The 26,353-nt window shown below is 42.9% G+C and overlaps 1 protein-coding gene across 1 annotated transcript in view; it reads left to right on the top strand.

Moving 5' to 3' along the window:
• LOC144693647 (anoctamin-7-like) overlaps positions 1-13,706 on the top strand; it is a 150,722-nt gene extending 137,016 nt beyond the window's left edge. Inside the window, exons 22-24 of the mRNA XM_078563499.1 lie at positions 282-372; positions 4,772-4,891; positions 12,228-13,706. Coding sequence (XP_078419625.1) covers positions 282-372; positions 4,772-4,891; positions 12,228-12,350 — 334 coding nt within the window. The 3' untranslated portion in view covers positions 12,351-13,706. The remainder of the gene's footprint in view (positions 1-281; positions 373-4,771; positions 4,892-12,227) is intronic.
• Positions 13,707-26,353: the final 12,647 nt, after the last annotated feature.

Consider the following 26,353-nt stretch of genomic DNA (forward strand, 5'->3'; position numbering starts at 1 on the left):
CACTGCTTGAGTGGTGGAGGGAGTGAATGGTGAAGGTGTTGGATGGGATGCCAATCAAGCAGGCAGCTTTGTCCTGGATGGTGTTGAGCTTCTTGAGTATTGTTGCAGCTGCACTCATCCAGGCAAGTGGGGAGTATTCCATCACACTCCTGATTTATGCCTTGTAGATGGTGGACAGGATTTAGGGAGACCTGAACCCTGTAAAACACAGGAAAATATGATTGATTCATTGCCGGAAGTAGTCATCAATCCTTATTATGTATGTGTTTACTAATTTGCAGGTACAGAGATTTCAGGGATTCCAATGGCCACTTGAGTCTGACACACTGGAATCTACTGGCTATTCGTTTGGTATTTGTCATTGTGTTTGAGGTGAGTTGGTGTGATTGAGTCACATGGGGAATGTTATCAGTGTACAGTACAAAGTACAGGGCATCATTGAGATATTGGCCACACTGGATGTCCTGTGTGAAGATGTACATTTGAAAAATGATGATCTACATGCTTCAATTAGCAGAAAACAGCACAGAACTTGAATTCAGAGAATTCAGTTTACTATTGAAGGTTCAATCTCACCACAAAGGGGAAGGAAAAGAGAAGAGTATTTACATTCTTGGAGTCATAGTGGCACAGAAGGAGGCCATTTAGCCCATCGAGTCCATGTCGGCTATCTGTAGAACAGGCTTGTCCAACCTCTTGGAGGGGGGAGGTGCACATTTCAATTTCTCTCACACTTGGGGGGCTGCTGAGCAAATTCCAGAAAGATAACGTTTGGCACAACATTAAACGTGAATTTTTTTAAAAAGCTGACGTATGGTTAGAAACAACTCCCTGAGGAACAAAAATTGCAATAAATTGATAATTAAAAAATGAGCAATAAATAAAGATGACCATTCGAGTGTGAAAGGGTGAGAGTGTGTGTGTGGCCGGCTAACTCCGAGTCTCAGAGCGCTCACTCACACCCTCACAGACTGTGAGAGTGCCTGTTGGGATGTGGGGGTGTGGGGGTGTTGGGGTGAGGATGAATGAGAACTCTGAGACTGGGAGTGAGCCAGACACACACTCTTCCACAAACACACACACACACACACACAGGCTCATGCACTCACCCTCTCACACATGTGCACGCTCACCCTTGATGTCATGTGCACTCACTCTCTCTCATGCACACTCACCCGCTCTCTCACGCACGCTGCACTCACCCTCTCCCTCACGCACACTCAGCCTCTCTGGCACGCATGTGCACCCTCTCTCTGGCACACATGCAGATACACTCGCCCTCCCACACATGAGCACTCGATGGTGCAGTGGTATTGTCGCTGGACTACTAATCCAGAGACCCAGGGTAATGCTCTGAGGACCCAGGTTCAAATCCCACCACAGCGGATAGTAGAATTTGAATTCAATAAAAATCTGGAATTAAAAAGTCTAATGATGACCATGAAACGATTGTTGTAAAAACCCATCTGGTTCACTAATGCCCTTGAGAGGAAATCTGCTGTCCTTACCTGGTCTGCCCTACAAGTGACTCCAGACTCACAGCAATGTGGTTGCCTCATAAGTGCCCTCTGAACTCGGGCAGTTTGGGATGGGTAATAAATGCTGACCAGTGACGCCAACATAAACAAAATATTCAACCCTGTCACACACACACTCACCCCTCCCCTCACCCACGGTCACCCTCACACATACTTACCCACCCTTACGCTCACACACTCACCCCTCCAACATTCACACGCTCACCCCTCCCCTCGCACTCACTCACTTCCCACCCATACACACTCGAACCCACTTCACTCTCAGCATCCCCCCAGCACACCAAGCTAAATTCACCCACCTCATACCCACTCCAGTTCACTCACCTGCCCTCTCACTCACTCACTCATCCACCCATACCCGACACTCACTCATGCCTCTTCACACTCACTGCCCTCACATGCACCCAACCCATGCTTACCCCCTCACATGCACCCAACCCACACTCACCCCCCATCTCAACTCCATTTACATTCACTGCCTTCAGACACCCCTTCACGCTCACACTGCCCCTTGCACCCCACACTCGCTCACTCCCCACCCTCATTCTGACTCCCACTCACCCACCTTCACACCCTCATGCACTCGCCCACCCCCACTCATGAAATCTGCTTGGGGGTTTTAGTAGGCGGGCTGGAGTGAGGCCTGATGTCTAGTGGCACCAAACATGGGTACCCACTGAGGAGAGGGCCAAGAGCCGGGGGAACGCGGGGAAAGCTGGTGGAACTCAGCCTGGCCAGAACATTGGCAGCCGGGGGGGGGGGAAAGCGACCGCAGCCTGGGGGCGTAAAGTGACCACAACCAGGCCAGAGCTCCAGCAGCCTCGGGAAAGCACGGTGAACGTGCGCTCCAAAATCTGTCTCTCTATCTTTAAATACTCCCAGTTGTCGGTGTACGCTGCTCCTCCAATCACAGCCTATTTCTCTCCCATGTGTGATGCTGATAGGCTGGCTATTGAGTGGGAGAATAACAGATTGTGAGGGGAGGAGGAGGAGGCCCCTGAAAAAAATCTTCAAATGCACTGAGCTGTCTCACTGGCATTTTCAACAATTGCTTTGCAGGCCACACCGAGGAGTTTCACAGGCCAGGGGTTGGACAAGCCTGCTGTAGAATAATCCAATCAGTTTCACTCCCCATCGCCCTGCAGGTTTATCTCCCTCAAGCACCCATCCAATTTCCACAATCACCCACAACCCACCTGGGTATAGAGCTCCAAAGATTCACAACTCTTTGAATTAAGAAATTTCTCTTAATTTCAGCCCTAAATGATCAGCCCCTTATCCTGAGGCTGTGCCCCATGTTCTAGATTCCCCAGCCAGGGGAAACAACCTCTCAGTGTCTATCCTGTCAAGCCCCTTCAGAATCTTGGATGTATCAATGAGATCACCTCTCACTCTCCTAAATTCCAGAGAATTAGATGCAATTTACTCAACCTCGCTTCATAGGCTAACCCTCTCATCCCAGGGATCAATCTAGTGAACCTTTGCTACTGCCTCCAATGTAAGTATATCCTTTATTAAATATGGAGACCAAAACTGCACACCTTATTCCAGATGTGGTCTCACCAAAGTCTTGTACAATTATAGCAAGTCTTCTTTATTCTTGTGCTCCAGTCTATTTGCTATAAAGGCCAATGTGCCATTTGCTTTCCTAATCACTTGCTGCACCTGCATGTTAACTTTCTGTGTTCCTTGTATGAGTGCACCCAAGTCTCTCTGAACATCCACATTTAAAAGTTTCAGGCCTTTTAAAAAATATTCTGCTTTTTTATTCTTATGACCAAAGTGAATGATCTCACACTTCCCACATTATACTCCATCTGCCACCTGGTTGCCCATTCACTTAACCTGTCTGTATCTCTTTGCAGCCTCTATGTGTCCTCCCCACAGCTTACCTTTCCACCTAGCTTTGTATCATCAGCAACTTAGATGAAGAGACAGAGAGTAATATATCTAAGTCATTAATATAAATTGTAAATAGCTGAGGTCAGCACTGATCTTTGCAGCACTCCACTCCTCACTACCTGCCAACTTGAAAATGCCTCATTTATCCCTGCTGTTTCCTGTCTGTTAACCAGTCCTCTTTCCATGCTAATATATCACCCAATTCTTAATCCCTTTTTTGTGCATATGCCTTTTGTGTGGCACCCTATCGAATACCTTTTGAAATCCAGGTATACTACATTTACTGGTTCCCATTTATCTACCCTACTAGTTATACCTTCAAAAGACTCTAATAAATTTATCAAACACAATTTCCCTTTCGTAAAACCATGCTGACTTGTTCTAATCAGACTGTGCTTTTCTAAATACATTGTTAAGACTTCCTCAATAATAGATTCCAGCATTTTCCCAATGACTGATGTCAGGCTAACTGGCCTGTAGTTCCCTGTTTACTCTCTCTCCCTCCTTTCTTCAGTAGTGGTGTTCCAGTCATAGTGTAAATGCACCTCAATTGCCTTCCAAATAAATCTACTGCTTTCCCTCTGTTAGAACTATCTGAGACTGGGGACTTGGTTTTGGGCTTTGTGTTCAATACCATTGTGCTGAGCAGTCAGTTCAATTTTCCCCAATGCTTCAGCTTGAGGTAGTTTTACACTGAGTAATGCTGCCCCCTACTGATGCCCAAGAGCCACATCAATGGAGTGACATCCAGCTATCTTCATCAGATATCATCTGATAGGAGATATATCTTCGCATAATCGTGACAGTTACATATAAGAAACAGAAGGAGGCCATTCAGCTCCTAAAGTCTACTCCACCATTCAATTAGGACATGGCCGATCTGTATAATCAGTTCTCTGCTCCATATCCTTTAACACCTGATAACAAAACCTATTGATTTCAGCCTTATAAGTTTCAGCCCCAGTATTCACAGCTTTTTAGGAGTAAAACAGGACCAGGCAGGAAGTGAAACGGGATCAGACTCGGAGTGAAGGGGCATCAGACGCAGTGTGAAATGGGATCAGACAGATTGAAACATGCTGCCAATTCATTACCGGCCCTCTTAAACATTACGCTCATGATGAATTTAACCCATAAAAGTCTTTTGGTGAATCAAATATGTAACTACTTCCTGTGGTAGAACTGACATAAGAGCAAATCTATTAAGTTTTAATATGTATAAAATATTGAGGTTAAATTCAACCTTTTCAGCAATATCTAAACCCTTTGGTGTTACTGCTTGGAAACACCGCTCACTATTTTAACTCCCTCGTTTCTTGTCTGTCTGACAGCATGTGGTGTTCTTTGTAGCCCGAATGATTGACTTGCTGGTCTCCGACATGCCTGAATCTTTAGAAATTAAAGTGAAGAGGAATCGCTACATGGCAAGGCGGGCTCTGGCTGAGAACCAGGTAATTCTACAAAGGAATCAGTGTGATTTTGCAGGAGATTGTTCTGTTAGTTTGATCAAGAATGTCACTGCCCTCAGCATCAGTAACTGCAGATGAACACATACATCATCCAATCCTGGAAATCAGGCACACGCACACACTCATGGGATCCCCATTCACTCCTACTGCACAGAATATCCAGACTATCTCTCCAGCCATTAAAGAATTCATGAATCAAATGACACCACTTTTTAGAACCTCATTGACCCAATGGATTCCTCGTCAGTAGAGAGAGTTGTTGAGTAGCCAATGAATGCCAGACTTCAATTTTGTAGCATCCTAATGGACCTTTGGGTGGATTGCCAATTTTAAATTCCATTCAGAGAGTAAAATTCCACCTGATCCCATGGGTTAAAACTCCTCCAATGATTCTACACAATCAGAATAAACAGAGGTCCATTGGGACGCTACAGAATTTCAGGCCTGCCTTCAACAATCTTTTGAGTCCAGTAGCATCAAACTTTGCCATAAGCATGTATCCCACATGATCAAGCGGTTCTGCTTTATTGGTCAATATTCAGCTTGACCCAGGGAGCTGTAACAATGGAATCTCACGTTATGGGGATCCAACATCCTAGTCTTACATGTTCACCCATGCATGGGCCTCCTACCTACTGCAAAATGGACTGATGAACCCTCTAGTGAGACATTATAACAGATTCATTAATTTTACATGGATGTGAACAAGCAGAATGATGTTTACACTTGAATTTGAAGAAACTATTTTGTACCAATCCTCATGAGTAAAAAACAAACAAACACTTGTTGGCTGAATATTCTTTTTTCTTTTGATTATCTCCACCTATCAGTAGCCCTCTATCCAGCTCTACCTGTCTCCCCACCACCCCCCCCAACCCCCCACCCCTTAAACCAGCTTATATTTCACCTCTTTTCTATTTTTCCTTAGTTCTGGTGAAGAGTCATATGGACTTGAAACGTTAACTGTTTTCCTCTCTGCAGATGCTGTCAGACCTGCTGAGTTTTTGCAGGTATTTTTGTTTCGGATTTCCAGCATCTGTAGTTTTTTGCTTTTATACTTTTTTGGCGAGTGATTTCTCTAAAACCCATTAGCACTAAACTTAAGTGGGGGGTGCGGTGGGGGTGGAGGGCGGACTCACATTCTCTGTGCCAGTCTTCCTTACCAGATCTGGACAGATCATCCTTTCTCCTTCTTTTCTGGACAGTCAGCACAAAGCTTGACCCTGACCCTTGCGCCCAGTGATTGACCAGTTAAACTATTAACAAAAATAACTACAACCATCTCGGTATAGTTTCCGACTCTGGTTGGATGTACTCCTGGAGTTTCCATCACCCAGTTGGCCCACCCAGTCAAGACACCATTCTTCCCCCAATATCTTCATAAATAGTAAATAAAAGCGTTCAAAGAAATTGAAAAAGAAACATTTATTAATAACTCTGATCTTTTTCTCCTGGGTTCTTCTGGAGATTAAGCTTCAATTCTTGCAGATGGGGTTAGCAGCCAGTTTCTCAGGGATGGTTTCTACAGTTTGCTGGGCCTGAATGAAGAAAGCCATTCCAACATGTGTGTGAATATGTGTGTGAACAGGAATGACTTTAACAAATCTCTACTGTCTTAAACTAACATAGTTTATGAAAAACACCATTTCTCAGGGTGGGTTGGGCTGAATCTAATCCTTTGTGTGCCACGTCCTTCTCAACGTCCCCAAAAGTTATATTAATTTCTTACAGTTAAGCTCAACATATCATATCATCCCAATATAAATTGATTTGAAATTCCTCCTTGACTGAGTCCATTGAAACTTGAGACTCTGCATAAAACTCCAAGTGGATGAGAAGACAATCGTCTACATGAACTCCACTTGCCCACCCTATTGCCGCATTGCTTCATTTCCTTAAAGCCCAAAAATCTGTCAGTCTCAATCTTGAGTATCCTCAATGACTGAGCATCACAGCTCTCTGGGGTAGAGAATTCCAAAGATTCACAATCGTCCAAGTGAAGAAATTTCTCCTCATCTCAGTCCTAAACGACCAACCCCCTTATCCTGAAACCATGATCCCTAATTTTAACCTCTCCAGCTAGGGGGAAAAACAGCCTCTTGGCTCCTCATCCATCAAGTCTTCTAAGACTTTTATATGTTTCAATGAGATCACCTCTCATTCTTGTAAAGTCCAGAGAATATAAACCCATTCCACTTGATCTCCCCTCTTAGGTCAGGGTTCATTCCAGGAACCAATCTGGACTAATAGGACCTAGTGTTACACCCCCTCTCAGGCAAGTATATCCTTCCTTAGATATGGAGATTAAAGCTGTACACAGAGCTGTGTGTGTGGTCTCAGCCAGACATCCTTACTCTTGTACTGCAACTCCCTTGCAATAAAGGCTAACATGCCATTTGCCTTCCTCATTGCTCACTGGGCCTGAATGTTGACCTTCTGCGATTTGTACACAGGGACACCTAAATCCTTCTGAATCCCAACATTTACCAGCTTCTCAACTTTATATAAAAAAAAATTCTGTTTTTCTCTTCCTGACATAGTGGATAATTTCACACCATCAAATTATACTCTACCTGCAATTAATGGGCAATTAATGCCCACTTAAGGGCCTCATTCTGCCACTGTTTGTATTAACCCAGTAGTTAGACTGGAAACTCACCATGCAGGAAGCTTATTTCGATCATTATTTTAAAAATGTCTTTCCAGTCATTGTTTTATCCCCACCTTTTAGCCTATTTTGATCTTTTTTCCCACACCGTCCCCTCCCCCCACCTCCCCCACCCCACCCCACCCCCACTCAGGCCATCTGTCACTTGCTCATCCTACTTTCTACTCTTAATGTCACCATTAGCACCTCCTTTAGCCAGTATCACCACCATCAACACCCCTTCCACCTTGTGTTAATGACACCTTTCACAATCTCTCCTTTGCCTCCACCTATTGTTGGCCCTCTATCCAGCTGTCCCACCCCCTTAAACAGTATATATTTCACCGCATTTTTACTTCTCTTTAGTTCTGAAGAAGAGTCAGACAGACTTGAAACGTTGACTCTGTCTTTCTCTCCACAGATGCTGTCAGACCTGCTGAGTTTTTCCAGCAATTTTTGTTTTTGTTTGAGCTTGAAAAGCAAAGCCTGTTGGAGTTTCAGGGAGGGTCCCTCGTTCAAAAGGTACTCAGAGCTTAATCGAGGAACCTGGCATTGGGAAGGGCAGTGGCGCCGTCTGTAATCCCTCCCTGCCCCTCCACAGTGGCTTGGGTCCCTCAGCGTTCCCGGCAACCGCCATCACTCCCCCCGTGCCACTGACGAGCAATGTACAGCTGCCAGCCCGATTGGCCGGTAGCCCTCGGTGGGGGCAGGGGAGCCAGGGTCCTTGATCCCGGGGAAGGCCTGCTGCTGCCTAGTTCAGTAGTGTCCGAGAGGCACTTAATTTGGTGGGCCTTCCTGAAAGGAGCTGATGTGAGGCTCTCACTGGTTCTCTAGCCGGTGAGCAAGACCCAAAGCGCCTCCTTTGAATACTGCCTGTCGTCTTAAGTTTAAATTCCGACTCTGCCTGACATTAACAGGATCTCTTCCCTGTGCTTTGCCAAGATGAATCTTCCAGTGTGCTTTTAAACAAAGTCCAATTCACTCAGCCCTTTTGAGTATAATCGAATGGACTTCCCCTGGTAAGGTTCTGTTTGGTAATTCCGTGATGTCTAACTGTTCACAATCCTTGTTTCCTTGAACACGAGTTCTATCCTTCACTGTGTGGTTCATCCAAAAGCAGGTCCTTTTCTTCTCCTTACTGACATAGCAGCACCTGTTGTTCCCCCCAAATCCTTCAGTCTGACTGACTCTAGACAGTCTGCCAGCAGTAAGGCCAGCCACCTTTCCCTTTGTGTCCAGGTGTTAAAGTTCACACCTGACTTTGAATACGTTTTAACCTGGGCCTCTTGTTCCCATGGCAACTGGGTCACATGGGCTTATCGACAGGGCAGAGTTCAGCACAACTTCACACTTTATTTCAGATTTCCATCATCTGTAGTATTTTGCTTTTATTCACACCACCTCCTCCCATTCCCGGGCTTCCTGTTTTACTTTAAGTTTAAAGAGAGAGTTTAAAACATAATCTTCTTATAAAAATCTCACGGCCATAACAGTTTTCAGTCCCATTAATTTCTCCAGTACTTTTTTCTTTGCTAATATTAATTATTTTAAGTTGCTCACTCCCATTAGACCCATGGCTCCACACTATTTCAGATATGGTTTTTGTGTCTTCTACTGTGAAGATAGATTCAAAATATTTATTTAACCTCTCTGCCATCTACTTATTCCCTATTACAATTTATTCTGTTTCTGTCTCTGGAAAGGACCAATGTTTACTTTAGCTACTCTCTTCCTTTTAGCACACTTGTAAAAGCTCTTACAATCTGTTTTTATATATTGTATCTTGTTGGTTTCTTCTCTCCTCTATTTTCTCCCTCTGTCACTTTCTTGATTTTTAAAACCCTCTCAATCTTCAGGCTTACGACTCTTTTAAATATCATTTCAAACACCTTCTTTTAATCTAATACTATCCTTAACCTCTTTACTTAGCTACTCAACCAGTGGAGTTTTTAATTCCTCAGGGGAATGTATCAAACCTCTTCATATGGATTCATTGGATAAAGTTCAATTATACACCAGGATAATGGGCAAAATCACTTCCAAATCAGTGCCACTTGTAACATCCAAAAGCAAAATACTGTGGTTGCTGGAAGTCTGAAACAAAAACAGGAATTGCGGGAAATACTCAGTCAGCCTGGCCGCATCTGTGGAGAGAGAAGCAGAGTGTTTCAGGTCATGATCTTCCATCAGAACCATTTACAGCAACACTACCATTGTTCAAAACCTGCTATTCTAAGTATAGAATGTTCACTCATTTGTAGCTTGTGAAATGCAGCTAACTCATTAGCATGTTCCTCTATTCATTTTATGTAACTTCTCCCTTCCTCAGGGATCCTCCTACAGGATAACTTGTGTTTGTTGGTGACTGGGGATTCCACAGAACTTCTGTCAGTCCCAGCAGGGCCAGGAGAACTGGGAGCAGTCAGAAGACAGTGGCTGCAATGCAGATGACTTAAATTTTGAGCAGAAAGATAGCAGTCTGAGCTAGATCCAATATGGTGCCGAAGAGTGAGGTGAGGGGGGAAATTTGAAAAGGTGTAATTAGAAAAGGAGGTGAAACTGTGCCTGCTGTCCAAGATAATCTTTGAGCAGGGAGCAAGATGACAGGTAGAAGATGCGTATGAGCTTATACTGTATTGATTTGGGGCAGCAGAGGTAGCTATTATATCATGATAGAGTCACCGTGGGGAGCTGTTAAAGAGCTGAGTGGGGGTAAGGGTGTCAAAAATGGAGGTGGAACAGTCATAGACAAAATCAATGGAGGGATCAGCATTATCACAGATGACAGGTTAAAGACTAGGGAGGGAGCTTAGAAAAGTTTATTCCAGGGGCAAAAAGTGACAGAGAGGAGTAGGGAATATATAGGACAATATAGGTAGTTTGGTCAGTGTTGGAGATCATGTGGGGCATTGTGGCCATGTCTCATGATGAGATCAAGGGAGTTTCCGTGGCTACAGGTGGGGGGGAATCAATATGAAAGGTGAGGTTGGCAATGTAGAGGAAGGGGGCAGCAAGTCCAAGAGAAGATTTAAATCAATGAGGATGAGAGGTTGGTTGATGCAAAGGCAGAGATTGAGCGGGAGGTAGAAAATCTCAGTAAGCAGATACCTGGAACTTACGGAACATGGTAGGATCTTGAAAGGTGATAGAAGATGAAATGAAGAACAAGAGCAGGAATAATAGGGGAAGAAATCTTAATGCAACAGATACATAAATAGTGCAGGGATTTTGGACAGGGTGGACCAGGTTTTTGTGCAGTCATAAGGACTCCAGAGCCATTTAAAAGTGGTGGACGGGAGCGGATTCTGTGATTCCAGCCCCATGTCCTGCCCTTCTCCCTATTTTCATTGGCACAGGATAAGGGTGGGGGTTGCAAGGCCCTACCGTGCACTCCCGACTTGGCTGGTTCTTTTGTGGGGCTAGGCACCTCATAACCACTCCCAACACCGCGCCCCCCTCCCCACAATTTTTATTGAGACCGGCCAACCTCTCCTTGTCTTATGGTTCGTGTATCTTAGAAGAGTCGTCACCATAGTTTAGATTTGGGAACCTTTTGAAAGGTAAGGTCGAATGGTCTTACCCATGCCCCCAACATTCAAGTTTATGCACCCCCCTCCCCCTACACATTGTAATGGCCCCTCATACCCTCCAGGCCAATCCATGACATTTCCATGCCCATTCACCCAGTATACAATCTGTACAGAACCAATGAACCCTATAGTAATAATGGCATGTGTGGAACTGCTTAAAAACACCCAATCATAATTTTCTTTTAAAAAAAAAACTGCTGTTTTCACAACCCTGTGAACGTATCAAACAACCAGGCTTTTAAAGTATCAGTAACGGGTGCTATGAACACTCAACACCCCTTTATCTTGTGCAAATAAACATTGAGCCATTGACAAAAGAGATCACAGAAAAAATAGCTTATTATAACATCATAAAGCTCTCAATCTCCTCTGCACCTGTGTCAACAAACTCACTCAAATAATCCTTTTATGAGTGCCTGGACTATTCATCAATTGGTGTGAAAACCCATCTGGTACACTAATGTCCTTTAGGGAAGGAAATCTGTCTTTACCTGGTCTGGCCTACATGTGACTTGATGTGGTTGATTCTTAACTGTCCTCTGAAAAGACGTAGCAAGCCACTCAGTTCAAGGGCAATTAGGGATGGGCAATAAATGCTGGCCTTGTCAGTGATGCCCACATCCCATGAAAAAAAATAGAGAACAAAACCTCCAGTAGACTGGTGCAAATAACCCAGGATAAAATCAAAGGGGTATTAAAAAAGTATTTTATTTGAACACCTTTATTAGTTATAAAAATATTGGGAATGGGGAAAAGAAGAGTCTGTTTGATTGCGCAGGGTGCTTGGAGGTGGGAGGTCATGTGACCGTACCTCCATCAATGCATCCAAGCAGAGTCGGTAATCTGAGTATACCATTGGCTGCAGCTGTAGTTCAGGTACAAGGCGAAAGGAGCAATCCGTTTAGTAGGAGCCATTGAATTTATGAGTGACTTTGAATTCATACAGCATCTACAAAAATAGCACACAAAGTATATGCAGTGTACACACACTGCAACCCCAGACACTGTAGTCACATGAACACAAGCACCTCTTGTTTGCAGGAAGCTCTGACTGTCTTTTTGTTCCTATGTTGCTTTTCAGGTTCTTCTAGAACAAGCTGAAAGCCCAAATGGATTACCTAGCCCAAGGCTATCAGAAACCAGAACTGCAACAGATCAGCAAAATCTGCCTCCCATTCCAGAAGATAAACCCTTTCAACTCTGACACCTCCTGTTCATCACACACCAGCCTACAGCTGTCTGGCAACATTACAGATCAAATCTGAATCTCAGCAGAAATATTCATACATTTCACACTAAAAAGATACAAAAATTTGAAGGGGGAAAATTTGAAACCCTATCAAACATGGTTGGTTGGGGAAATGAATGTTAAATCATCATATATTTGAAACTCAACGCCTACCTACTTTCTCACCTATTTCTGTTTTAAACACTGAGGGCCTGTAATTATAATATTTAATAAGGCTCCTTTCCAGATGCTTTGGCAGTGATTTGAATTTAACATTTCCTGTATGGTCTGCCTGAGGGTCAGGAAACCCGGCAACTAAAGGGAGACGGGCCGATCCTGCGGGTAAGTGCTTTTTCTAGCACTGCTTATGGGTCAAGAGTGCTTATCTGACACCCCAAGCACAAAGCTTCTGCTGTGATCCCTGCCGGTTCCCCCACCATCCCTCCCTCTGCTTGTCAGTCCAATCCCCCATCCACCCCTGTTCTTTCCTGGTTGCTGGGACCATCACTGTGGTCTTCAACCACTGACATTCCTGCCAGTTGTCCGGAGGGAAACGGAGTATAAATGTGAAAGGGGTTCTGCCAATCTCCATTTTCCCAGGGTTCCAGGGCTTCCCCCACAACTCATACATGCTCCTTCACTCCCTCCCTGGGAGGAGTCCATTTAAATAAGACGGTCTATCAGTGGCCAATGGGTACTTTGGAGCTATTCTGTCTCTTCAATCTTGTTCCCTCATCTCTTGAAGAAGCTGATACTTGCCGGTGTACAGTGCCAGCTGCCACACTCAGTAGCTACTCTTAACATATGAGCCCAACCATTGAGCCCTGACAGGCTATTCAACTGCAGGATGCACTCATGCAAGAACTGACCTATCCATGATTATCCCACCGATTAGACCATCTCTGGATGCTGACCTGGAATCTTAGGCTGATTGCATTCTTTCTAGCTCAGGCAAGTTGCAATGTCTACCTGTCATCTTGGCTGAGATCAAAATGGGGCTTGATCCTGGGATCTTCCAGGCTGTATACCTCCGTTCTACAATAGGCAATGAACTTAACCATTGAGCCAGTGGATTTTTTCTAGGCTAAGCCTTGTGTTTCTTCAATTGGTTCATAAAATATTGTGAGTAACTACCTGAATTATAGGTAGAGTAGAGGTCGTGAGCTCCAGTCACAGGTCGCTGGTATGTTCAACATACAAAGTTGACACACACCTTTATTGAACAGAGGTAGTTGCTTGGAAACACTGTTTTATTCCATCCTAAACCAGGCATTACTCTTAGACAATGAGCTTTAGTCTTCCCTTGATGTTGAAGTTTAAAAGAAAGTATGATTGGTGATAATAAAGCATCAGTGATACCAACAACTTTTGGATGATTAATTCAATGAGATCACTCCATGGCTTCTCCTAGACTCTGTGGATGTCTTTGAATGGTGAGAGAGAGAATGCACAGACAGGAAAATCATCACATTACTTTTGTTGCCTCGTTAAAAACCCAAAGTTATGTGGTTTGGAACATGGCTGATGTGTAGGCCCCAACTGATTCAGAATTATTGTATATGATGGATGATGCATATTCCTTTTTGCAATCTCTAATTTTCTCTCCTTGATTCAGGTAGTGCGAGATTTAGTTGACCTCCTGGCTGCTGAAGGCCACCATGGCAGCACACCTACTCTAGTTGTTCTTTTCATATCTTCCCGCTTTCCCCTTAGGAAACGGTGCGAAGCAGTGGAAGGATTCTCAGGCTAATTAACAGGCTGACAGGCCACAACATAAACACTCCGTCAACAAACCATAAACAGGCCACGATCAGCTGACAGCAGGGTTTGATCCCAAAAGCAGCGGGAGGGTTTTTAATGGGCACCCACAGTCCATTCAATGAGGGTGATCCCATCCAGATCCACCAAACACCAGGGCACCAACCTGGAATTCCGTGCCAGGCCCCGGTCTGCGTTCACTGGGCCTGTCTGCATGGTCCAGAGCTTGAGCTTCTGACTCTGAGACAGGGAAGCTACCACTGAGCCAAAAGTTCACTCCATCAATGCTGTAGTGATTATACCATTTATAGAACTTACTTTACCTCAGTGAAAGTCAGTGGAGTGATGCTGCAAATTCACCAGGCTATAGTGCCTGATTTTCTAGTTAGGCATTTAAATGGACAGAAAGTCACAGTAAAGGCCTGAAGTCACAGTAATGGCACGGTTTGTTCATACACTGACAGATAAGGATCTGTTTCAAGGTTTGGGTCATTTAGCTGCTGAACACTCAATTAGGTTAATCAACAAGTTACCCTAATCGGGCACCAGTATCATTGGTAAACGTGAACTAAATTAAAAATGGAGCTGGATGGAATGGTGGACATTGAGGCCATAAAGAGAATGGATTCACCTGGATTTACAGATGTGTGCTTGTTAACAAAATGATTGACAAATTAAAAATTTGCTCACTCCCCAGAAACTCAAACAGGGCCATACAGAAAGGAACATTTCAAGCGTCTAGCTCCTGAGGAAATTGCAATGCAGTTTGATAACAGTATGTTTTGACAACTGGAACTAGATGAACAAGTTCCAAGTTCTGTATGTTCAGTACAGAAAGTACTCATGTGGTGTGGCTTTGTCTCTGCAACCATAACACAAAACCCATCTTTACAATGTATGAACACAGCAAAGGTGCTGACATACTGATGGATGATGCAGTGTGTATCTAAAGGGGAACACAATGACCGACTTCACAAAAAGAAAGACTTGCATTTATATAGCACTTTTTGCGACCATTGGATGTCTCAAAGGGCTTTACAGCCAAAGAAGTGCTTTTTGAAGAGTGCAGAAGCAGCACCAGGCATACCTAAAAATGAGGTGTCAACCTGGTGAAGCTATAACACAGGACTATTTGCGTGCCAAACAGCACAAGCAGCAAGTGATAGACAGAGCTAAGCAATCCCACAACCAACAGATCAGATCCAAGCTCTGCAATCCTGCCATGTCCAGTCATGAATGGTGGTGGACAATTAAGTAACTCACTGGAGGAGGAGGCTCCACAAATATCCCCATCCTCAACGATGGGGGAGCCCAGCACATCAGTGCAAAAGATAAGGCTGAAGCATTTGCAACAACCTTCAGCCAGAAATGCCAAGTGGATGGTCCATCTCGGCCTCCTCCAATGCCAGTCTCCAGCCAATTCAATTCACTCCAGGTGATATTAAGAAACGGCTGAAGGTACTGGATACTACAAAGGCTATGGGCCCTGACAATATTCCAGCAATAGTACTGAAGACTTGTGCTCCAGAACTTGCGGTGCCCCTAGCCAAGCTGTTCCAGTACAGCTACAACACTGGCATCTACCTGGCTATGTGGAAAATTGCCCAGGTATGTCCTATACACAAAAAGCAGGACAAATCGAACCCGGCCAATTACTGGGTAGACCCATCAGTCTACTCTTGATCATTAGTAAAGTAATGGAAGGGGTCATCAACAATGCTATCAAGCGGCATTTGCTTAGCAATAACCTGCTCACTGATGCCCAGTTTGGGTTCTGCCAGGGTTACTCAGCTAGCACACCTAGCACAAAGGAAGATGGTTGTGGATGTTGGAGGTCAGTCACCTCAGCTCCAGGACATCACTGCAGGAGTTCCTCAGGATAGTGTCCTAGGCCCAACCATCTTCAGCTGCTTCATCAGTGACCTTCCTTTCATCTTGAGGTCAGAAGTGGGGATGTTCGCTGATGATTGCACAAGTTCAGCACTATTCATGGCTCCTCAGATAGTGAAGCAGTCCATGTCCAAATGCAGCAAGACCTGGACAATATCCAGGCTTCGGCTAACAAGTGGCAAATAACATTAGCGCCACACAAGTGCCAGGCAATGACCATCTCCAACAAGAGTGAATCCAACCATTGCCCCTTGATGTTCAATGGCATTACCATCACTGAATCCCCCACTATAACATCCTGGAGATTACCATTGACCAGAAACGGAACGGGACTTGCCATATAAATACTGTGGCTACAAGAGCAGGTCAGAGGCTAGGAATCCTGCAATGAGTAACTCACCTCCTGACTCCCCAAGGCCTGTCCACCATCTACAAGGCACAAGTCAGGAGTGTGATGGAATACTCTCCACTTGCCTGGATGAGTGAAGCTCCCATAACACTCAAGAAGCTTGACACAATCCAGGACAAAGCTTGATTGTCACCACATCCACAAACATTCACTCCCTCCACCACCGATGCACAGTAGCAGCAGTGTTTACCATCTACAAGGTGCACTGCAGGAATTCACCAAGACTCCTTCGGCAGCACTTTCCAAACCCACAACCGCCACCATCTAGAAGGACAAGGGCAGCAGATACATGGGAATGCCATCACCTGGAAGCTTTGCTCCAAGCCACTCACCATCCTGACTTGGAAATATATCACCGTTTCTTCACTGTCACTGGGTCAAAATCCTGGAACTCCCTCCCTAACAGCACTGTGGGTGTACCTACACCACATGGACTGCAGCGGCTCAAGAAGGCAGCTCAGCACCACATTCTCAAGGGCAATTAGGGATGGGCAATAAATGCTGGCCCAGCCAGTGAAGCCCATACCCTGTAAATAAATTTAAAAAGACCATAATGAATTGCAATTGCTTTTTAAATGAAATCTTTGGTTATTGTTTGACCGATGAGCCGAGGGAGACAAGAGCTGGGCTCTCATGCGTGTTAGGGACATTTCTGTACACCCCGATGCACCATCAGGAGCCAGTGGCCAAACTACAAAGGCTGATGATAACCTAACGAAGATGGTCAAGTTTACATTGACTCAGTATTCCTGGTTCTGCCAGAAGATGATGTTAATCAGAACTGAGATGGCAAACATGTGACTTTAGGATGTTCAAAGCAATAACAGTGTAGGGATGGCCACAAGCAACACTGTATCCCACTAATTTAAGAACAGTGCAGATGTAGAGAGAAAGGAGGAGTTCAAAGGCAGTAAAATTGTACTTCCATTAAATTAACATACAGAACTGGGTCATATGGGTATAGAGATATGTACACAATAGGGGTTAGAAGTCATGTATTGCAAAGAACAAATCATGATGTTGCTGATGGGATACGAAATTGTTCATCCTGTTTGAGATACAAGGCAAGTCGAAGAGCAAGTCAAAACCCTGCAGTAACATCTAATTGTGAGATCAAACCTTCAGATAGACTTTAGAGACACTGGAACAGTTGTGCACAGAGATCACTGATAGTTCAGCATAACAGTAGAAATTTATTCTAGATCAAGGTTACAAGGACTGAATGCAAGCAAAATAGTATTGAGTCATTTGTAAATCAGTGCAATGTTTATTTGTTTTGAAGGAATATATGAGTAAACACACTGATGCTGAGCTGGCTGCCTGCAGCTGTGCTCAAAGGGAGAGCTGGTCGGTGATGGGGCTATGACAGTGTTGTACTGATAAAGGCAGAGATAGGTGAAATTATAATGGGGAATAAGGAAATGGCAGAGACATTTTAAAAATGTTTTGTATCTGTCTTCACAGCAGAAGACACAAAAAAATTAAGAGATAATGAGAAACCAAGGGTCTAGAAAGGATGAGGAATTTGAAGAAATGAGTATAAAGAAATAGGACTTAGCAATGACAAATTCCCTGGATCTGATGACCTGGGTTTTATTTTACTGAGGTAGCATGGGTAGTGGATGCAGTGGCTTTGATCTTCCTGAATCCCTTGGATTCTAGAACAGATTCCAAGATCTGATCTCCATGGGGAGATGGTGGCATCGTGGTAATGTTACTGGACTCGTAATCCAGCAGGCCCAGGCTAATACTCTGGGGAATGTGGGTTCAAACTAATAATTGAATTGAAACCTAGTCTCAGTAATGGTGGCCATGATAACTTTCACTGATTGTTGTAAAGACCCATCTGCCTCAAAGCCCCTTTAGGAAGGAAATCTGGCCTCAATGTGACTCCAGACCTACAGCAATATGATTGACTTTTAGCTCCCCTCAGAATGGCCTAGCAGGGCCTTAATTCCATGAAAGAATAAAAAAAAACTATTGGTAGGTTGAGAACATAACCCCCACTATTTAAGAAAGGAGGAAGAAAAAAAACAGGAACTGCAGGCCTGTTAAGAAAAATGCTAGAATCTATTGTTAGGGACATGGTAACAAAGCACTTTGCTTAATTGTATTATGAATTTCTGAATCAACATGAGTTTATGAAAGAGAAATCACATTTGACAAATCTGAGGTTTTTTTTGGGAGAGTGTAGTTAATAGGATGGATATAGGGAAACCAGTGGATGTGGTGTTTTTGGATTTTCAAAAAGCATTTGATAAGGTGCCACATAAGAGGTTAATACACAAAATTAGGTTTCATGGGATCAGAGCTGGTTAGTGGACAGAAAAAGGTGAATAGGAATAAATGGGACATTTTTGGGTTGGCAAGCTGTAAATAATAAGGTATCATGCGGTTCAATGCTAGGGCCTCAGCTATTTACAATCTAAATTAATGACTTAAATGAGGGGGCTGAGAATACCATATCCATGTTTGCTGACAGTACAAAGGTGGGAAAGTAAGCAGTGAGAAGGACAAAAAGAGGCTGCAAAGGGATATAGACAAATTGGGTGGGCAAGAACATGGAATGCAACGTGGTGAAGGGTGAAATTATCCACTTTGGTAGGAAATTTTTTTTAAAAACGGTATATTTTGGTTAGTGAGAGATGGGGAAATGTTTGCATTCAGAAGGACCTAGGTATCCTTGTACATTAATGACAAAGTTAATATGCAGGTATAACAAACAATTAGGAAGGCAAATGGTATGTTAGCTTTTGTTACGAGGGGATTGGAGTATAAGAGTAAAGAAGCCTTACTACAATTATACAGGACGTTGGTGAAGCCACACTTAGAGCATCTGTAATTGGTGTGCTTACCCAAGGAAGAACATACTTGCCCTAGGGAGGATTGCAATGTGGTTTACTAGCCTGGTTCCTGGGACGAGGGGATTGTCCTATGAGGAGAGATTGCATAGAGTAGGTATATATTTTCCAGAGTTTGGAAGAATGAGTGTGATTGAATTGAAACATATGAAATCTTTAAAGGATTTGACAAGGGTGGATGCTGAGAAAATGTTTCCAAACTGGGGAATTTAGAACAAGGGGTCACAGTCTCAGAATAAGTGTCAGCCATTTAGGACTGACATAAAGAAATTCTTCACTGAGGGTTGTAAATCTTGGGTATCAGTTGAGTGAATCTTCCCTGAACTGCTTCTAACAAAATTTTTTTCCCCCCAAATAAGGAGACCAAAATTGTACACAGTATTCCAGATGTGGCCTCACCGATGCCCTGTACAACTGCAGTAAAACTTCCCTTTTATATTCCATTCCCCTTGCAATAAATGCCAACATTTCATTTGCCTTCCTAATCACTTGCTGTACCTGCAAACTAACTTTTTGTGATTCATATACCAGGACACCCAGATCTCTCTATACCACCGATAACCCCTTCATCCCAGGGATCAGTGGATAGCAACATTCCTCTGTTTTGTGCAGTGGAGAATTATATCAGACTGCATTGGAAGCTTTCATGGAACTTTGACTCAACTAAAATGGAGATTTGTTAGTGTGATACAAATGTTTTCAGCAAGTTAATTGTAGTTACAGAGATCAAACAGCCAGGCTTGCAATAGTGCCAGAATGGACTGTGGGAGAGAGAGTGGCAATGCCTCCCATTAATTTGGTGGGTGACCACATTGTGCTGCTTTACTGGACATGGGTCACATACTGGATGGAGGCTTGCTTGTGCAAAGTACTGGAATTTTAAATAATAAATGTAGAGTTCACATTTAAACATGCTTCGGGCTTTTAGAATGTGTGTGTGTGCAATGATCCCTTTTCTGTTTAGAAACTGCTGTGGATAGTCCAAGTGCTGAGGCATTTATTGACCTCTATGTCTGATTCTACTTGTGCAGGAGACCAGCGCATTGCCTAAGGACAGCTCAGAGACAATCCACATTACACAGAAGAATGCTTTAAAATGCATAATTCATCTAACACAAATCTCACATGGGTTGGATCAAAGTTTCTATGTGATGGGAACAGCCTTTAGACTCTCTGCAAAAAGGAGGCTAATTCAGTGGGATTACTTGAGTTAACAAGCAGAGTCTGGAAGAATGGAAAGGTATCAATTATTGATGAATCTGGCTCCCTCAAAGCCAAAAATAATCTCAGAAGCTTCCTGGAGAAGGCTGAGGAAATGGGTGCACTGGATATTAGTATTTTTTAAAAAGTCCAAAACGATGAACAAGTTGAAACGTTGAACAGTACGCCAGTACTAGTGATTAGTTCCGGCCCTGCTTGCTGAACTGGAGAGGGGGCCAATTAAATGGGCGGACCAAGCTCATTGAGAGCAGATTTTGGATCAAAATAGGGACACATTGAAAAATATAGCATAAAGATACTCATTGATTAATTAAGTGGGCAAAACTGTGGCAAATGGATTTCAATGTAGGCAAATGTGAGCTAATTCACTTGAGAGCTAAAAGGAACAATAGGACAATAGAAACAGTGGAGGCTCAAAGAGATTTGGGGGTCCAGGTATGTATACCATTGAAATGTCATGGGCAGGTACAGAAAATATTCAAAAAAGGCTCATGGAATGCTGGCCTTTATATTTAGAGGACTAGAACACAAGCGGGTTGAAGTTATGCTTCAACTGTACAAAGCCCTGGTCAGACCACACCTGGAGCTACTGAGAGCAGATCTAGGCACCACATCTTTGCAAGTATATAGTGGCTTTGTAGAGAGTACTGCATAAATTGATAATAAGTTTATGACAAATGTAAGGTTCATAATATGGTAGAGAATTAAACTGAATACAGAAAGTATAGATGAGATCTGAAAAAGGAGGATAAAGGGCAAAGAGATAGTATAAGAATGATGGGCGAATATTATACTTCATAAAACACAAACAACAAAAAGGTAATCAAAGGGAGGGTGGGGCAATCCAGTACCAAAAGAATTCTTATGGAAGTGAGGGCATGGATGAGGTAATAAATGAGTATTTTGTATCAGTCTTCACTAGTGAAGAAGATACTGCCAATGTAGCAGTGGAAGAGGAACCAATAACAATACTGAATAGGATGAAAATAAAGAGGAGCAACTTAAAATGTTGACCATCCTCAAAGTAGGAGAGTCTCTCCCCCCCCCCAACCCCAGTTTAAATGGGATTCATCCGAGGTTACTGGGGGAAAGGTGGTAGAAATTGCAGATCCTGTGGTCACAATATTCCCATCCTCCCTGGATTATGGGGGTAATGCCAGAGGACTAGAGGATCACAAATATTACACCCCGATTTGAAAAGGGGAGAGAGTGATAAACCTGACAACTAACAGGCCAGTCAGCCTAATGCGGTGGTGGGAAAACCTTTAGACCCGGGACAGAATTAGCTGGCATTTGGAAAAGTATGGGCTAATAAATGAAAGTCAACATGGACATTTTAGAGATAATTAATCTTAATCAGTTAGTTCTTTGATGAAGTAATAGAGAGGGCTGATGAGGAAAATGCAGTTGATGAAGGTAAATGGACTTCAAAAGGCATTTGATGAAGTACCAAAGTTAGCAAAATTATAGCACATAGGATTAAAGAGGCAGTGGCAGTGTGGATACCAAATTAGTTAAGGGAAAGAAAGCAGAGATTAGTGATGAATATTGTTAGTTGGTGAATATTAGGATCAATGCTCATTTTGATATATATTAATGATCCGGATTTGGAGATACAGGGCATAATTTCAAACTCTGAGGATGACATGAAACTCTGAAATGTAGTAAACAACGGAGGAGGATAACAGATTTCCAGAGGACATAGACAGATTGGTAAAATAGGCATGGGAAATGAAATTTAATGCCAAGTGTGAAGTGATATAACCTGGAAGGAATGAGGAATGAGGAAAGGCAGTATAAACCAAACAGTACAATTTTAAAGGAGGTGAGGGAACAGAGAGACCTGGGGATGTAAATACACAAATCTTTGATGGTGGCAGAACAAGTTGAAAAGGCTGATTAAAAAGCATATAGGTTCCTTGGCTTGTCATAATAGAGACAAGATGGTTATGCTAAACCTTTATAAAACACTGGTTAGGTCTCAACTGCGGTACAATATCATCTAAACATAACATCTTTAATGTAGGAGATTACAAAGAGACAGAGTATTGTGTTTAATTCTGGGCACCATACTTTCAGAAAGATGACCAAACCTTAGAGGGTGCAGGGAGATTTACAAGAATAGTATCAGGGGGGAGGGACTTTTTGGGAAGACTACTAAAGCTGGGGTTGATCTCCTTAGAGCACAGAAGGTTAAGAGGGGATTCGATAGAGGTGTTCAAGATCATGATGGCTTTGCTCAAGTAAATTAGGAGAAGGATTGGTAACCAGAGGACACAGGTTGTTTTTTGGCAGAAGAATCAGAAGCAACATAAAGGAAACTTTTTTTATGCAGTGAGTTGTTAAGATCTGGAAAAAGGGCTGTGGAAGCAGGTTCAATGGTAACTTTCAAAAAAATAATTAGTTAAGTACTTGAAATGAAAAAAATTCCAGGGCAATGGGGAAAGAGTATGGGAATGGGAATAATTGAATAGCTCTCAAAATAGCTGGCACAGATACAATAGGCTGAATGGGCTCCTTCTGTGCTATATGATTGTATGGTGGACTCTTAAACACTCAGTTCAGTTTCTTTTACTGAAGGTAAATGTCTGGCAAACAAGGAGGGTTTTTTTTTAAATCACATTAAATTTAAACTTTGAAAACTGGAGGACAAGGGAGCTTTGGTTTGGGGGCAGGGAGCTGATGGTGTGGTGGCAGCGTCACTGGACTAGTAATCCAGAGGCCCAGGCCAATGCTCTGGGGCATGGGTTCAAATCCCATTATGGCAGCAGATGGAATTTAAATTCAATTAATAAATCTGGCTAGTCTCAGTAATGGTGACCATGACAACTATCATCAATTGTAGCAAAATCCCATCTGGCTCATTAATGCCCTTTAGGGAAGGAAACCTGCCATCCTTACCTGGTCTGTCCTACATTGGTTCCAGATCCACAGCAATGTGGTTGACTCTTAATTGCCCTCTGAAATGGCCGAGTGAGCCACTCAGTTAAAGGCAATTAGGAATGGGCCTTGCCAATGACATCCGCATCCCATGAAAGAATATAAAGACGAACTAATGAAATGTTCTGCTCTATTTGTCCAATTTCCATGTCCAAAGCAAAATTATGCTAAGGTAATGTAATAATAGAGGTGGGTGACTAGACTTAATTTTGCGACCAGTTTGGAGTGCTTTTGCCCCAAGTCTTGTCTAATTGTTTGTGCTCAGAAGGATTGCTCCATGTACCTGCTTTGCGGATGGAGGCTGAGTATAAGATCATAAGAAATAGGAGCTGGAATAGGTCATTTGGGTCATTGAGTCTGCTCCACCATTCAACAAGGTCATGGCTGATCTGAGTGTGGCCTTAACTCCACTTTCCTGCCTGTCCCCCATAACTCTGGTTTCCCTTGTGGATCAAAAATCTGTCTTGGATATATTCAATGACCCTGCCTCCACAAGTAAAGAATTCCAAAGATGAATAACTCTCAGAATAAATTCTTCGCCATCTCAGTCTTAAATGAGAGACCCCTTATTTTAAAACTGTGCCCCCTAGTTCTAGATTCCCCGACAAGTGGAAACATCCTCTCAGCATCTACCCTGTCAAGCTCCCTCAGTTTCAATAAGATTATCTCTCATTCTTCTAAACTCTAATGAGTTTGGCCCAACTTGCTCAACCTCTCCCAAGATATCCCTTTCATCCCAGGAATCAGCCTAGTGAACCTTCTCTGAACTACTTACCAATGCAAGTATATCCCTTCTTAAGTAAGGAGAGCAGAATTGTACACAGTACTCCAGCTATGCTCTCAGCAAAGCTCTGTACAGTTGTAGAAAGACTTCCCTACTTTTATACTCCATCCCCCTCACAAGGCCAACATTCCATTTGCCTTCCGAATTACTTGCTGTACCTGCATGTTAACTTTATTATTCAGTGACAGCCAGGTCTTTCTGTACCACTGCATTCTGCAGTCTCTCTTCATAATATTCTGATTGTCTATTCGTCCTGCCAAAGTGCACAACCTCACATTTTCCAACATTATACTCCGTCTGCCAAATTTTTGCCCACTCACTTAACCTATCTATATCCCTTCGCAGTCTCTTTGCATCTTCCTCACAATTTACTTTTCCACCTATCTTTATATCATCAGCAAATCAGACTACAATACAATTAGTCCCTTCATCCAAGTCAGTAGTATAGATCACTAATAGTTGAGGCCCCAGCACTGATCCCCGTGGGACTGCGCTATTAACAGCTTGCCAGCCAAAAATGACCCATTTATCCCTCCTCTTTGCTTCCTGTTAGCTAGCTAATCCTCTATCCATGCTAATAAGTTACCCTCTAAAGCATGAGCTCTTATTTTATGTCGTTAGCTTTGATGTGGCACCTTATTGAATACCTTGTGGAAATCCAAATACACATCTACTGGTTCCCCTTTATGCACCCTGCTTGTTAGATTCCAAAGAACTTTAATAAATTTATCAAACACAATTTCCCTTTCACAAATCCATGTTGACTCTGCCTAATAGTATTATGGTTTTCTAAATGTCCTGCTACTACCTCCTTAATAATGGATTCTAGCATTTTCCCAATGACAGATGTTAGGTTAACTGGGCTGTAGTTTCTCCCTTCTTTCTTGAATGTAGATGTTACCTTTGAGGTTTTCCAATTCACTGGGACCTTTCCAGAATCCAGGGAATTCTGAAAGATTGCAACCAATGCATCCACTATCTCTGCTGCCATTTCCTTTAAGACCCAAGGATGCAGGCCATCAGGTCCAGGGGACTTGCCAACCTTTAGTCCCATTAGTTTTTCTAGTCCTTTTTCTCCAGTGATCATTTTTTAAAGTTCATCCCTCTCTTTTGCCTCGTTTCTGGTATTTTTGAAATGCTTTTTCCATCTTCCGCTGTCAAGACATTTACAACATACTTGCTCAAAGTCTCTGCCATTCCCTTGTTTCCCATTATTAACTCCCCAGTCTCATCCTCTAAGGGACCAATGCTCACCGTTACCATCCATTTTTATATTTATTGCAATTTTTCTCTCATACTCTGATTTCTCCCTCTATTATTTTTTAAATCATCCTTTGCTGGGTTCTAAAATTTTCCCAATCTTCTGGCCTACCATTAATCTTTGCAGCATTGTATGTCATTTCTTTCAATTTGACACCATCCTTAACTTTTAGTCTTTCTTTCTCAACAGAATATATGTTTGTTAAGAGTTATGAAATATCCCCTTAAATGTCTACCACCACTTCTCTACTGTCTTATCTTTAACCTATTTTCCCAGTGCACTTCAGCAAATTCTGTTTCATAAACTGCAAAGGCAATTACAAGGTAAGACTCTAGTTTCAGACCCATATTTCTCACCCTCAAACTGAATGTGAAATTTTATCATGTTATGACCACTCTTGCCTAGAGGAACCTTGACTATCAAGTAGTTTAATTAATCCTATCTCATTTTACATTACAAGGTCTAAAACAGCCTGTTCCTGATTGGTTGCAGAACATATTGTTCCAAGAAACCGTCCCTAATACTCTGCACTCATTCTCCAGGCTACCTTTTCCAGTTTGATTTGCCCAATCTATATGAAGCTTAAAATCATCCAATTATTGAGGTACCTTTATTTCTTGATTAACATTCCATCCTACAGTATAGCTACCATTAGGAGCCTATAAACAACTCTCAATTACTTCTTTCCTTTGCTATTGCTCATCTCCACCCAAACTGATTCTGCATCTTGATCCTCTGAACCAAGGTTATTTCTCACCACTGTACTGATGTAATCCTTTATTAGCAGAGCCACCCCACCCCACTGCCTTTTCTTTCTTCCTTTCCTTCCAAAATGTCAAATACCCTTGAATATTC

This window comes from Cetorhinus maximus, chromosome 19 (assembly GCF_964194155.1).
Source record: "Cetorhinus maximus chromosome 19, sCetMax3.hap1.1, whole genome shotgun sequence".
Classification (NCBI taxonomy): Eukaryota; Metazoa; Chordata; class Chondrichthyes; order Lamniformes; family Cetorhinidae; genus Cetorhinus; species Cetorhinus maximus.